Source organism: Syngnathus leptorhynchus, chromosome 9, assembly GCF_054491065.1.
Source record: "Syngnathus leptorhynchus isolate UIUO chromosome 9, UIUO_Slep, whole genome shotgun sequence".
Taxonomy (NCBI): Eukaryota; Metazoa; Chordata; class Actinopteri; order Syngnathiformes; family Syngnathidae; genus Syngnathus; species Syngnathus leptorhynchus.
Genome location: NC_141203.1, coordinates 14,303,600 through 14,317,500, shown reverse-complemented (window position 1 = coordinate 14,317,500; position 13,901 = coordinate 14,303,600). Strand labels below are relative to the sequence as shown.

The 13,901-nt window shown below is 56.3% G+C and overlaps 2 protein-coding genes across 3 annotated transcripts; both read right to left on the bottom strand.

Moving 5' to 3' along the window:
* Positions 1 to 178: 178 nt before the first annotated feature.
* On the bottom strand, positions 179 to 8,751 carry itgav (integrin, alpha V). Of its 2 annotated transcripts, none has more exons than XM_085920002.1 (32): positions 8,319 to 8,751; positions 7,487 to 7,611; positions 6,924 to 7,015; positions 6,689 to 6,803; positions 6,557 to 6,618; positions 6,385 to 6,433; positions 6,053 to 6,175; positions 5,915 to 5,959; positions 5,803 to 5,846; positions 5,676 to 5,732; positions 5,522 to 5,574; positions 5,380 to 5,455; positions 5,186 to 5,315; positions 5,016 to 5,113; positions 4,685 to 4,778; positions 4,568 to 4,613; positions 4,355 to 4,462; positions 4,221 to 4,276; positions 4,007 to 4,161; positions 3,712 to 3,849; positions 3,564 to 3,631; positions 3,362 to 3,506; positions 3,186 to 3,278; positions 3,018 to 3,097; positions 2,860 to 2,940; positions 2,410 to 2,515; positions 2,187 to 2,345; positions 1,996 to 2,121; positions 1,808 to 1,921; positions 1,626 to 1,733; positions 1,401 to 1,520; positions 179 to 1,320 (listed from the first exon to the last, which is right to left on the bottom strand). In XM_085920002.1, the coding sequence occupies exons 1-32, from the start codon at positions 8,501 to 8,503 to the stop codon at positions 1,228 to 1,230; spliced, it is 3,144 nt and encodes a 1,047-aa protein (XP_085776128.1). In that variant the 5' UTR covers positions 8,504 to 8,751; the 3' UTR covers positions 179 to 1,227. The 2 variants fall into 2 exon arrangements, with proteins under 2 accessions (XP_085776128.1, XP_085776129.1); XM_085920003.1 differs by lacking the exon at positions 8,319 to 8,751 and adding an exon at positions 7,688 to 8,088.
* A 270-nt stretch (positions 8,752 to 9,021) lies between these two features.
* qtman (queuosine-tRNA mannosyltransferase) lies at positions 9,022 to 13,504 on the bottom strand. The gene is given in 11 exon segments (XM_085920004.1): positions 9,022 to 9,552; positions 9,687 to 9,778; positions 9,849 to 9,919; positions 9,994 to 10,138; positions 10,215 to 10,324; positions 10,751 to 10,779; positions 10,782 to 10,879; positions 11,573 to 11,820; positions 11,889 to 12,056; positions 12,203 to 12,402; positions 13,451 to 13,504. Coding segments are annotated over 11 exon segments (1,239 nt in total). The 5' UTR covers positions 13,463 to 13,504; the 3' UTR covers positions 9,022 to 9,486.
* Positions 13,505 to 13,901: the final 397 nt, after the last annotated feature.

Genomic DNA, 13,901 nt, shown 5'->3' with positions numbered 1-13,901 from the left:
ACAGCTTGAGTTTTCTCAAAGTTTCTTCTCGCTCTTGTACATCACCCACAAAATGTTTTCATGAAAGCAAAGATGCCAGTCAAACTCATTTCGAGTTAACAACTTTGCTCTTGGAGCTAGTTTGCAAGTCGTGCAATGAAATTGCGTATGCACCGCCAATACGCGGACTACAATACTGTCAGATGTTGAGAAAGTTGTTTATTTTCAAAGTTAGGTGACAAGATACATCGGTATCAATTAAGAAAAAAACAAAACAATATCAGACCACTGAGCTAGCTAAGCTCATTAGGCGTCAAGAGTCGGCTGATGTCGACAACATTCGGCGCTCCGAGTGCATTTCCTGGCATAAGTAGAAAAAAAAATAAACCCACCCCTTACAGAATGAATCCTGACACTAACATGAAGTAGCGTGTTGCGGTGATTCACGTCTTAATGCAATGAACGGAATTAGTCGAGCGAGCGAGCTTGGCGGTTAGCTAGGTTCAGTTTACATCTGCTAACTAGCAAGTCATTTTTTAAAATAAGGCTTGAAAAGCAACTAAAACAAACATGGACTAGCAATAGTCAAAACACGCATCTGTGATGAATAATTTCTTTGAGGAATTGGCTACAAAGTGGAGGGCCGCCAAATCAAGGGTAACATGGTGCCGACTGTGCTCGTACCACCTACGTGGTCGGCATCAAAGCCCATTCATTCCACGTTTACGTCTGCCTTTGCCCGGCAGCATATTGTACCATATGAAATAGCGATAGCCTCGAAATTTAGTGATTTTTTTGAGCATCTGAAATGAGGAAAGGTCAACATCAAGCCGACCGTGGCAGCGAACGTTCGAAGGACCAACTTTGGAGCACATCGGCATCGCATGCAGAAATGACGAGCCGAGTCCGTACGAGAAGGTATAGCAACTTTTTGGATGGCGCAACAGCTAGCATCCGCATTTTTAGAATACTTGGCAGTGGCCGATAGAGAAATGTAAAAGGCAATGTTTGGACATATCGGGTTTAGTTAATCTTTTCCAACAAAGTGTTGAGTTAAAAAATGAACAAACCAACACGTTGGCCAAAAAGGACGTTAGCGAGAACAGCAACTAGCACGCCGACAACGATTAGCGGAGAAATCTGCTGGATTGTTGTCGCTGGCGTCTGCTCAACAAAGTGCAAAGAGTCCGTGATGGTGCTCACACAGGATGTGCCTTTGTGCTAAGCTAGGCTACAGACCCGAGCGGGCTAAGAGTCTGCGTTTCCGTTCTCCTCGGGCTGCAGCTGCTCCTTCTCCAGGCAATCCTCCTGCGGGGGGCGCACTCTCTTGAAGAAGCCCAGCTGGACGCACACAAGTGACACGTAGCAGTCATGACACGTTGTCACTTCGCAAAGACGGCGGCGGCCTTGGCGGCTCTGACCTTGTACATGATGAAGATGAGCAGTGCCAGCAGCAGAAGGCCGGCCAGCACGGCCAGCGCCACCACCCAAGCCGGCACTGGCTGGGGGGCGTCTGCCACCCACAGCACCGACACGCTAACCTGCCGGCCAAAAACGCGCGTCAAAAAAATAGAGAGAGAGAGAGAGAGAGAGAGAGAGAGAGAGCGAGAGAGAGAGAGAGCACCCAGCCCGGCCACGTGTCTTACGGCGGTGCTGTTGGAAGGCAGTGTGGCCGGAATCTTCTTGTAGGGCATCTGGATGACACTGAAGGAGGCGGTGGACTCCAGCACATACGAGCGATTCTGGTTCTCCGCCTGCACGCGCACACAGCGAGATCACACTGTTCTTGTGTGTGTGTGTGTGTGTGTGTGTGTGTGTGTGTACGCACTCTGAGGAAGTTGTTGACGTCCAGTCGGGAGTAAATGAAGACGATGGCGTTCTTCTTCCTCTCCAGACGTCCCACTTGACAGCGAAGCTTGACACAGGACGCTGTGCTGCAGTCCTGCACGCACACAACCGTCAAGTCGCCGTCACGGCGCCGACGGAGGCCGAGGCCGGGTGGCTGGGCCCTTTTACCAGCTTGAGCGGGTTGTCGTCTTCGCCGCCGCCGGTCTGCAGATCACGCTTGCGCACATGCTTGCGGCCTTCTGTTTGCCCGTCTCCTGCGCTGGCGTTTTTCAGCGCTGCCAGGGGACTCTCCAACTAGCGGCGACAAGCTAGCGTCAGGCTTCAAGAACAATATTGCTTGGTGGCTGGAAAGGTCTTACGGTGACGTTGCGCGCGTTGAGTCGCACGTCGCTGGAGCAGTTGACGGGGCCCTCCGTGTCGAGGTGGGTGATGTAGAGGAGGCTGGCGTTGTGGCGGCCGTACGGCCACTCCACCTCCAGCGAAGCCAGGCTCAGCGTGCTGGGCCCGCTGTTCAGCAGCTGCACGCAAACGCACGCGTCAAAAGAAAGATGGTGGGCGGGCGGCAGCCCATCTCGCGCTTACCTCATAGACGTGCACAATTTGCGGTCCGATGTCGTCGCTGGTGAGCGGAGGAACTCTGGCTTGCCAATTGGCGATGGGAAGCAACAGCTGGCCGGGAGACGACGTGCTACAAACGCGCACACACACACGCACACACAAGTACACACACACAAGTACACACACGTACACACACACACGTACACACACACACAAGTACACACACATACACACACACGTACACACACACACACACACACACACACACACGTACACACACACACACGTACACACACACACACGTACACACACACACACACACACACACACACACACACACACACACACACACACACAACACCCGCAGTGGATTGCTGAAATGCCCCCCCGCTTTGAGCGAGCCCCGCAGGTGACATTCACAAAATGAATCTGGGTCTCATCTGGGAACATTTGCAGGGAGGCGGCCACCGTTACCCTCGTATGGAGACTTGCGCCACCACGACCAGCTTGGTAACGCTGGACACTCTGGGGCTGGTGCTGTTGAACTGGTTGGAGCTGCAAACACGCCAAGGTGGCTGAGGTGAGCCAGAGGTGAGCCCAAGGCGCCGAGCCGGCCGGCCGGCATGTCTGACCTGACCATCTGCAGGTCAAAGCGCACGTCCGTATCATCCTCCGACAGCTGGTGGACGCTGAAGCGCAGCTCGGCCAGCACCTGGCCAAACAAAGGAAAAAGATGAGGACACACAAACAAATCCAAGCTAGCAGACAGACAAAGGAAGATACATTTTGGCTCCACTGACCCTGGTTCCGGCCTTCATGGGGTTGCCCAGATCGCACACCACCATCTTGGTCTGGTTCTCCTTCTTGTAGGCGCACGACAGCCGGCTCAGCGTCTGCCGGCACAGCACCAGCCACACGGGCGTCAGCCGCAAACTGGAACGGGCCTCGCCTCGCGGCTGCCGCCGCAAACGCTTACCTGGCTTCGCACCACGCCGGTAAAGTCGGCCTGTTGCGGCAGGAAGACGTGGAGCTCGGCCTCGTAGGCGCCCTCGCCGCGGTTCTCGGCCACAATCTCCAGCGTCACTGCGTTGTCGTCGCCGATGGCCATCTCGGAACGGTCGCTGGGGGGCAGAGGCCGATTTAGACAGTGTCGGTTTGGGCGGCGTGGCCGCAATCACCTTTGGACCGACAGCCGCAGCTCGGGTTTGCAGATGTTGTCCTTGCCGCAGTCCAGCAGGATGTGAGCCTGGAGACAGTGAGGCGTCACGAGCGGGCGGGCGTCACGGGCGGGCGTCACGGGCGGGCGTCACGGGCGGGCGGGCTCACCTGGCGGGTGACGTTGGGTGGCGCGGTCACATCCAGGACGGGCAGAAGACCGTTGCTGTCTCGTGCGCGCCCGTAGTCCAAGGTGTACTCCAGAACCACCGAGATGGGCGTAATCTTGTCGCGGAAGTCGCGGTCGTCCTGCCGCCGCAAAAACAACCGAGCGCATTGAGCTTAGTCGGTTGGGTGTCACGTTTGCAAACGTCTGCTATCAGGATGGACGACGGACGCAAATTGACGGGCTGGTATACCAATCCAACAATGAGGGCAGAGTGGACGGGGCTCCTACCCTACCTACCCTGAGGAAGACGTCCTGCTCTTCACACGCGGGCCCTCCGCCGTTGCTCAGCGTGACGTTCTTGGCGTAGGCGACGCTTCGGCTGTGCAGGAAGAGGACTCGTTTGGCCGCTTCCTTCTGCTTCAGTCGGTCCAGGAGCACGTCCACGCGGAAAGCTGGAAGGGAGCGCATGCTCACGAGCGCACGACGGGGGGGCAGGCGGAAGGTTACTCACTGAGGGAAGAGGGCGCCCCCACCCCGCTGGCCTTCAGGCAGTACTTGACCTTGAAGCTGCGGGTGGACCGACGGACAGCGGTTAGCAAAGGCGCTTGGCAGCCGGCCCACCCGCACGCCTGCCCGCCCACTCACCAGGACACAGCAGCGCCGGTCGCAGGCAGTGTGCAGCTCTTCCCCTCGGGGTTGATGATCTGAGGGCTGACGTCCAGCGTGGCATTGACGCTGATCACCGGCCGCGCTCTGACCGCACGCACGTGAGCATGGGTTAGGTGGCACACGTTGACTTGTTTGATGTCACGGCAGGCACACACTCGCGCTCGCGCGCGCACACACACATCTAATCACCTGTACAAAACAGCTCTGTCAGCTCCAAACACTCCCACCAGTAAATCTGTGAGAGAAACATTTGCAAAAGCTTAACGCCTGCCTCATCAGACGCACCTGGTGCGGGCGGGCGTTTACCTGGATAGCCGTTGCGGTCTATGTCCGTGTTCCCCGTCATGGAGTAGCCGAAGCTGGCCGGCATGTAGCTGGAGGCCCATTTGCCCTGCAGGACCTGCCGGGGGGGCAACGCGTACACAAGAAGGACAAGCACTAGCTAACTAGCTAGCTAGGGTGCTCAATGAAAACATACAAAGCGCTCATTTTTGGCTCATCTTGACCAATCTCATCAAGGCAAAAATCATTTGACGCGTTTTGCGTGTCATTTTTCAACAAATTTGTCTCAACTCCAAACTGATTATTTGCCAGGGGATTGAACGGAAGGAAGCCTGCTGCTTTGGGGCACTGGTACCTGCGAGGGCACCTGCGACGGGCCCTGAGGACCGCCATTGTGGATATACACCTGGCCCAGGCGCTCCAGACCGCCGTAGGGGGCCGAGATGGCCACGTCTGCTTGGGGTCAAACACAAACACGTGACCACGTGTGGTCGATCACTCGTTCAAGTGTGTGCGCACACGTGCCATTGTATCCGTCCATGTCGAGATCGCCGAGCGCGGCGATGGACGAGCCGTATCGGGCGTACACTTCGGAGCCAGTGAGCGTCAGCGGCGGCCGGAAAGCGAAGCCTCCTCGACCCAAAAGCACGCTGACCTGCAGTCAAAAGGCGTCACAGCAGGACCCAGCTGGACGAAGGCGAGACACGTGTGGCCGTTACCTGTCCCACCTCCCTTAGCTTGCCGTCGGAGCCTCGGTCCATGAAGAGAGGCGCACCCACCAGAAGGTCCATCAATCTGCCCGCACGAGCCTCACGTTAGCACTGGCAGCCAGGCAGGTGGGCGGGCAGGCAGGCCACTCACCCGTCCTGGTTTATGTCACTGGCGGCGACAGAGTGTCCGAAGTAGGCAGCCATCTTGAAGGGACATAAAGAGAAGGATCACGCCAGACCACGCAAATCAACTGGCATGTGCCCTTTGACACTTTTGCGAATCGGGCTCGGACAGACTAGCTCACCTGACTGCCTGTGAAGTTGACCATGGACTCCATGTTGCGACCGTTGAAGACGTTGACCTGAAAGACGGCACGGCACGCGCGTCAACACGCAGGCGCCTACTGGCACGGGCTGGCGTGCTGCACTCACGTAACCCAGTGCCTTGTCGCCCCGCGGCACGCCCGTCACGTAATCTGCAAGCACACGGGCGGTGTCAGCGACTTGTAGCCGGCCTTCAGACCCAAAGCCCCGGCCGGGCTACCTTCAATTGCGTCGTCGTTGAAGTCTGCGACGGTCAGCGAATATCCTGATGGCAAAAGGAGAGGCAAGGCGGGCAGGTGGAGTGAGCAAAGCGGAGGAGGCCCACGCCGGCCGCCCTTTGCAGGCCGCCCTCACCCACCCAGGTAACTGTCATCGTACTGGGCGCCTGCCGACTTGGTGGCCAGCGTCTTTCCGTAGGGGCTGACGTAGCTCTTGTCGAAGCGGGCAAAGATTTCCGACACGTCGTCCGATATTAGTTGACCTGCAGGGAAACGACCGACACCAGACCACTTGAGACGAATCTGCCCGGAGAGTCCGCTCGCGATGGCTACGTCCGGACCGAGGAGTGTCTGGAAGCTAAACGACATGAGAGCGTCCCGCGCTAAGCCGACCTCGACCGTTTGCAACCAAGTGAGGGGGGAACCCCCCCCCTTGGCGGAAGGAAGGGGACATGTTTGTGTGGGACGTGACCTTGCCAGTAGAAGCTTCCGGGTCCTCCCACCACAACTCGCTTGTCCGTCTGCAACGCGCACACGTGCGCACGCGCACACACACACGCACACACACACACGCACACACAACGGGACTGGCCTTAGTACCTGAGCTCAGCACGCCAGCCGGCCAGCTGGCTCCACCCGCCTACCTTGAGGAAGTCGGCGCTGAAGCCTGCCTGGCAGAAGCCCTGGCCCTCCGGGGAGTTGGCACCTGCGCAGAGAAAAGCCCGGTACATGACTAGCCGGGAGAGGCAGAGACAGACGGACGGGCGGAAACGCACGTGAGCGACAGGGAGAATATTCCACCACCGTGTCGTCTTTCTTCAGGAAACACGTTCCCACCGGCTCACGCTCCGACACGCCAAAGGTGGACCACTGGTAGAGCGGCGCGCACGCCTGTGGACAGGTCCCGGAAAAGCAGACTTTTCTTGGACTTGCTTTGGATTTTCCACCATTTTCCTCATTTGATTGCGTGGCTCCTTCAAGGCTGCGCGCTTTCGCTTTGCTCTTCCTTACCAGGATGTGTTCGCCGTCCGAGCGCACTGAGGCGCCGAACCACTGCTTGGACTTGAACTCCATCTGCGCGCCGTCAGCGTTCTTCCTGTCGCCTGCGACGAGAGGGACGGAGAGATGCCAAAATTCAACACTTTATTTTTCAAAAGCCAGAAATGATTCGAGTTTGCCAATTTGGGTAACGAGAAGGGCATTCGCAGGCATGCGTCAAACAAATGCAAATTCATTTGTCCAAATATGGTGCAAGAGTTGAGCCGCTCACTCGCTCACTTCCTCTTCGGCACACGCTGATAATCCCAGATTATGTTGCTGAATCATGCAGGCGACAATAGCAACAATAAACTCGTATTTTCCAACGCACACAAGACTCCCGCTGCTTCCTGATTTTTCCACACTTCAGAAGACATTGTTACTTTTTTTTTTTATTCTCATGGCCTCAAATGACTGTGTGGAACTTGTTGCATCTAAAAATGCTCCACTTGAAAAGAAAACTAGCAGAATGTAAAACATGTCATTGAAGAACGTGGTATGAGCCATTACGGCCACGCAGTGGGGCGTTTGCGTACCTGACGTGTCAAAGAGGAGCTGGCGGCAGGCGACGCTGCCCGCCCAGGGGCAGCTGTAGACGGCCCCTCGCTCCAGCACGTCCCCCGACGTGTTGGCCCGCGGCGCTCCGATCAGGACGTCCGACCTGAGCAAAGCGGCAAAGCGCAATGGACTCGTTACGCCTCTTTCTTTTTGCAAGATTCTCCGACACACGCGCCGACCTCTGCGTCAATTTGCCCTGCTAATCGGGACCATCTGAAATGTGCCATGGATCGCGTGGCTCGATTGAGTCCGACGGGATTTAGCCATCAGAGGACTTTGATTGGAGACGGACGGTGGTTCTGACAGGAGTGCCAACATGTGCGGCGCGCTGGGTCGACACCGGCGGAGCGGAGCCCGCAAAACGCCACCAAACCTCTTTAGTGTCAGATTTGCTCAATTTCACACAGGTCTGTATTTTGGAATTATTATTGGCCTTTTCAACTGGAAACGAGCATTTGAGTTTGGAATTCCAGTGGTAAGTAAAGGCAGGCGGGCGGGCAGGCGGGCTCAGGCAGGCAGGCAGGCTGGCGGGCAGGCACGTAGGCGGGCAGGCATCCGCTCCCCCCAAAGGTAGTCAGTCGAGGCCAGGAAGTGCGTCGTCATGCGTCCAATTATGGACACGAGCGGGACGGAAGTCATGCCAAGCGAAGCTGCGCCTTACCGGAAGAGAAAGTGGCGCATGCGCAGCAGCCAGCTTCTCCTCCAGAACGAGTCACCCACCTTCTTCCCAAAGTTGCCGACAAAAAGTCGGCAAAGTTGTTAGCGCGCTTCGGCGTTTCTGCATAAAGGTTGCCACTAAGCTTTTCTTACTGTTGCTTGTTGGCCGCTTTGAAGAAGTCCACCGAGAAGCCGAAGTAACTGCCCGACGGACCGTCGTACACCGACGGCCGCTCGGCGTCCAGGTTGAACGCGCCTCCGCTCCGCACGAGCACGACCAGCACCGATACAACGGCGGCGGGGGAGAGGCGGCCACTCAGCCCCGGTCCCACAGCCATGGCCAGAGAGAGGGAAAGGAGGAGGGACGGAGAAGGCTTCGTGGAACTCTTTCGCCTGCTGACAAGACGAGCCGACTAACGAGCTTGCGTGCGCCCTTCTCGGCGCTTCCGTTCGGCCACTTTACGCCGGTTAAAGGCGGACGAGCGGTTCCCTGTCACGGCGGAGAGACGTCTATCTGCGCGTGCTCGCTGGTGAGGCGTCCAGACAAGGGAAGCAAGTTCAGACATGACCACAAATCCGGCTTCTCTCTGTCAAAATAAAAGCTTGACCCACTTTTCATAATGTCAGACGCGACCACACATCCGACTTCTCTCTGTCAAAATAAAAGCCTTGCCCACTTTTCATAATAGCAACGCAAGTGGTCCCGCCCTAATATGCAAATCCAATCGTTGCCAGCAGAGAGCGCTATTGCACTGTGACAAAAGATCCCCTTTACACATTTTAATTAGCATAAGAATACATCACGGACAATCCAAAAACAGCAACAAAGATGAATAAATAAATTAGAACAAAGACAAAAATGAAGATGTTTATTTGCAAGACAAACGCAAAACGAGTAACCTCCGGTATTCTAAATAAGGTTCACGGGGCGCCGCGATGACCTCTGACCTGAGCATGGATGACGCCGGCGCGGCGGACCCGGCGCTTCTTGTGCTTTCGGGATTACAGTACTTGCGATGAGGTCGTAATTCCGCTTTAATCTGCTTTCAGGCGCCAAGTGGAATTTTTTGATGAGAGCGACAAATCCTCCGAAAGCAAAACTTTGCCGTCGTCGCCTTACAAGTGACCACCCTCCCGTAACGCAACACAAACACGCTAAAAACAAAAGGTCTTTCTTTTCCTAGAGCTACATTAAAAGTACTTTATTAAAAAAAAAACTCAATGTCTCCCTCGGGGGTTTTGTTTGTTTTCTATCCACCCGCCAGCTGATCATCTCTCTTCATCATTGGGAGAAAAAAAACAAAAGGAAAAGCAGGCGCGCTCATGTGCTCAGGAGACTTTGGAAAGAGTCCTTGAGGACGTCCCACGAGAACCGGCTAGTGTCCACCTGGGAACGCAAACATCACACGCGAAGCTAAACAAATCTATCCATCCATATTGATCAGGAAAGTGACGTGCTGTCGATGAACAAGAAGGAGCGGACCAAAGTTTACCTCCGACCTTCTCGTCTTTGTGTGCTACCTTGAGCGCGTGAGTGCGTACGTGTCTCGGCTGGGTGCAGAAGTGGCGCAACCTCTTGAGGAGCTGCCGGGGAGTGGCGTACAGGTACTCGGCTAAGGGGGCGAAGGTCATTGGGGGTCACGGGCTGGCACCTAAAGCGACCGCACGCGTGCGCACTTGTACCTGGGAAGATCTCGGGGTAGACTAAAGCCTTGGGACACAGAGGGTAACAGCCGCAGTGCACCGCCTCCAACCTTAACACACACACGATGATTGTGACCACGCAAAAGTACGCAGCAAAAGAGCGAGGCGCGGCGTAGCGTCTCACACGGCTACTCCGAAGAACTCGTGTCGCGCGGTGGACACGACCACGTCGGCCTGGCATAGAATGCTCAGGTAGCACTCTCGAGACTCCTGGAAGCCCCAGTGCACGACATGAGAGTCCAACAGAGGCCGGCAGTGTGCAAACACCTCTGGAAACAGCGCGGAAACAGTTCGTTAGCTGGCGCGAGCCGCTCGTTAGCTGGCCGCTCGGCCGTGCGTATGTACCTGGCGCATCGGCGAATGTTTCCCCGAGTACAGAGAGCAGGAAGTCAAGTCCTTCTTCTTTCAACTTCAACATGGTGCTGAAGAACAGCTCGGGATCCTTGTCGTGCTCCCTACACTCGCACGCGCACGCACGCACGCACACACACAAACCAAGACCTCCAATGTTCCCGTCGGTTTTGTGAGAGGCCTCAAGAAGGCATCGTAAATGTGGGCGGCAGCAACGCGTGGCAACGTGCGGTGGCGATGCCAGTATCCAGGCCACCAGCAGATTAGCGCCAAAGATGAGAAGAAGATGAAGTCTGGCCGCCGCTAATCCTAATTGGAGCGCAATAAAAGCGGTGGCGGCAGCTGTAATCCAGCTGTGTTTTGCTCAGTTGAGAGGCGATTAGCGCGTTGCTGACATGAGAGCACGGCAAGAACACGGGACAAAAGAGACCGTTGCCACACGTTAAGCTCATTTGGGCAAAGGCCGCGCCATCCGCCTTTGCGCTCGGGTCGCCCGCCCGCAAAAACATCTGTTGCCGCCAGCGCCTCACCAGCGGTGAGGCCAAACGATGTGCAGCGGCGTCCCGTGGGAGTTGGGGCAGCAGTTTGCAGCGGCGCCGGTCGTCGGCGTGAGGACGTCGGCGGCGGGACGTGCCGGGACATGGCATGGGACTTTGCATCTGCAAACAAGAAATGTACACGCCGTTCCCTAAGCGGAACACAAGCTCAAGTGGTCTTCCTTTCTGATCAATGGCTAGACCTTGAAAGGAGTCATCCAAAGCATTTGCAAAGAGAAGCGAGCCCAAGCATCCGCACCGCCCACTGGCCGGCTTTTAGCCATTACGAGGAAACGCCTCTGCCGACAGCCGCCGTTTATTTGGAGCCCAGAGTTTGGACGCCGTCGCTCAGTTTTGAGCACGGGCCGTCGGCCGTGATTCGGTGGACTTCCATAAACGTACCACTCCTACGTGGCGGGCCCGACCGGGGAAATCCGTCTCGCTCGGCTGCAAATAAATGAGGATAAGGCTGCGTGCGTCTCTGGGTAGCTTGCCATTCAGGCACACGCGTGCCGCACACACGCACGCGCACACACGCACGGGCACACACACACGCACGGGGGCGCACACACACACACACACACACACACACACACACACCTTGCCCTGAGCGACAAGCTACGGGTACACACGCATCCGAGGATGAGGTGCGGGATTAAGCCGGATGAAGGTGCTCAGCAGATGTTTTTCCGATTAAACTTGATCTTCTTTGATTAAAGAGCAAAAAAGTCAGGAGAACACACGCGGCGGAGGGCGGCAGGATAAGACACGTCAAATGTCGATGATGTCACAGCAGACAAATTAAACAACGGCAGCGGGTCGGAACGCGGCTTGCGGAAGGATCTCGGAAAAGCTCGGACACGCGCCCCCGCGGTGACGTCACCGACCTGCCGACGTCAGCCAAGTGCAGCGGGAAATGAACAACCCGACACTTGGGCCGGATGGCGTGCACCAGGTCTTTGGGGGGCCGCCGGTCCGGGATCTTGTTCAGGAAGGACGTGACGGATGACAGGAAGGAGTCCATATTGAAGGCCGAGTTGAAGACCACCACGTCGGCCACCAGGCTGCCGGCAAAACACCGCCGCACGGGTCACGCCAAACGCACTGGCGCCGGCGCCAGCCAGACACTTACCACGACAGAATCTGGTTGTAGCCGTACTGGAAGTCACGATCCCGCTCCTTGCGCACCGGGTACACCAACTGGTTCTCGTGGAAGTACAGAACCTTTTTCAGCCGGGCCAGATCCGGTCGAAGGGCCACCAGTTCGCATAGGTTGAGAACTGAACTGCAGAACAGAACCCTGGCGCCGAGAGTCTCAAAATCAAAGTCTCAAAGGCTGCGCTCAGGCCAACTTGCATTTCTTTGATCAAATTGATGAAGCAATCAATAGATGACTGTCCTGAAAGGGGGGGGGGGGGAGTGCGTGTGTGCATGTGTGTGTCCCACCTGTACGCCGGGTTGGGCGTGACGTTTTGGCTAAAGTAGAGCGCCGAGGTTCGGGCCCTCCAGTGCCACTTCTTAGCGGGCGTGGTGAAGGCAACGCAGGAGTCCAGCTGGGCGCTCAGCAGGTCTAGCAGCTGCTTGTGGGAACCCCCATAGAAGGGCTCCAGGAGCAGGACCCGGGCGGGGGGGGGGGACGACGGGACCTGATTGTGCAGATGGAAAGGGGAACAAAGCGGGCGGGTGGCGTGAGTGACAGGCTGGAGTGACGCGTAACAGCCGACTTCATTAGAGACACAATGCCAAGTCATTTGCGGCGGGGGCCGCCGCTCCATCAGCCGTATCTGCAGACGCAAATGAGCCAGCCTATCAGCCGCGCCCGCCATTATGGTACATGGCGGGCCCTCGGCCGTCATTACGGCGTCCATTGTGCGGCAGCGTCCTTCGGGGGGCGCCGCCGGCCAAAACGATAACATCGACGTCACGTCACCTCCACGCACATAGTTGGGCTGCTGCAGAGCGAGCGAGCGCTCACAAGGCCAAGGTCGCTCACAACTATGCCGTCACAGCCAATTGAGGGCTCCCGAGTAGGCTTGCTCCCAATAGGGGATGGATGATGCGTGGCGTAGCTGATACGTGCTCAACTCGGGCCCCTGGCTCGAGTTCAACATCTCATGCACAAGTAATGTGCTTGACATCATAACTCAATAGAAGTCAAACATACAGCGCTTTGGTCCAAATTGTCTGTTCTGTGAGCGCTTGAAGCGCCTCAATGGGTAGGAGGCTGTGCCGTCGGTTTCTGACAAACTACCTGGTTCAAATTGTCTGTTCTGTGAGAGCTTGAAGCGCCTCAATGTGGAGGAGGCTGTGCCGTCGGTTTCTGACAAACTACCCATCAAGCAATCCAGGCGACCGATGCGAAGCGCCGAGGGCAAGGATCGAGTCCGCTGGCTGTGCTCGTTCGCTTGGACTTTCTTTTCGGGTTCGCACCGGCCGACCCACGGCTCGGACGACGCCGTTAGCTGTTCGCTGAGCCAAACGGCGACTAAAATCAAACTTGAAGCCCGAACAAGACCACCCGTGGCCAGCTGGAAGATGACTCGCTCGCGCGGGCGGGCGCGGCTAGCCGAGGAGCTAACGGCTAATATTGGCGACGGGGAGCAAAAGTGAAACTCTGACGAATGCCCGGCGGCCCCCGATGAAAGTCTGCTGGTCGGGCCAACGGCGACGAAGACAACACTCAGGGACACGCACCTGTGACTCCATCCGCCTGGCGTCGCCTAGCGTGGCGTGTGGCGTGACGTCATCTCGCCGTCCCTTGTCCATGACGTACGTCGTAGCAACGCCCCCATACGTTAACGGCCTTTTAGCGTTCGAGCTCGGTAATTGTTGCCTTAATATTCTTAATATGTCTTACAAACCTTCAATTCAACTTTTATTTCCTGTTTTTTACAGCCACACATAAAAAGTCAGTAAGTGTACACACTGAAAACAACGTCCTTTAAATGGAGCATCTGACTGATCGTATCAATCCATTTGTGAAGAAAATAAATGAATAAATAGCAAAACTGCCCAAAGTGTGAGGTTTTGGTCCGACACCAGCGATTGTCATCTCTCCCGGAGGATGACGTCAGTTGAGCACATTTAAATCATGTGCAACTGATGCACATGATTGACTCAAGTACTTTTTCTGGGGGCGTTATTT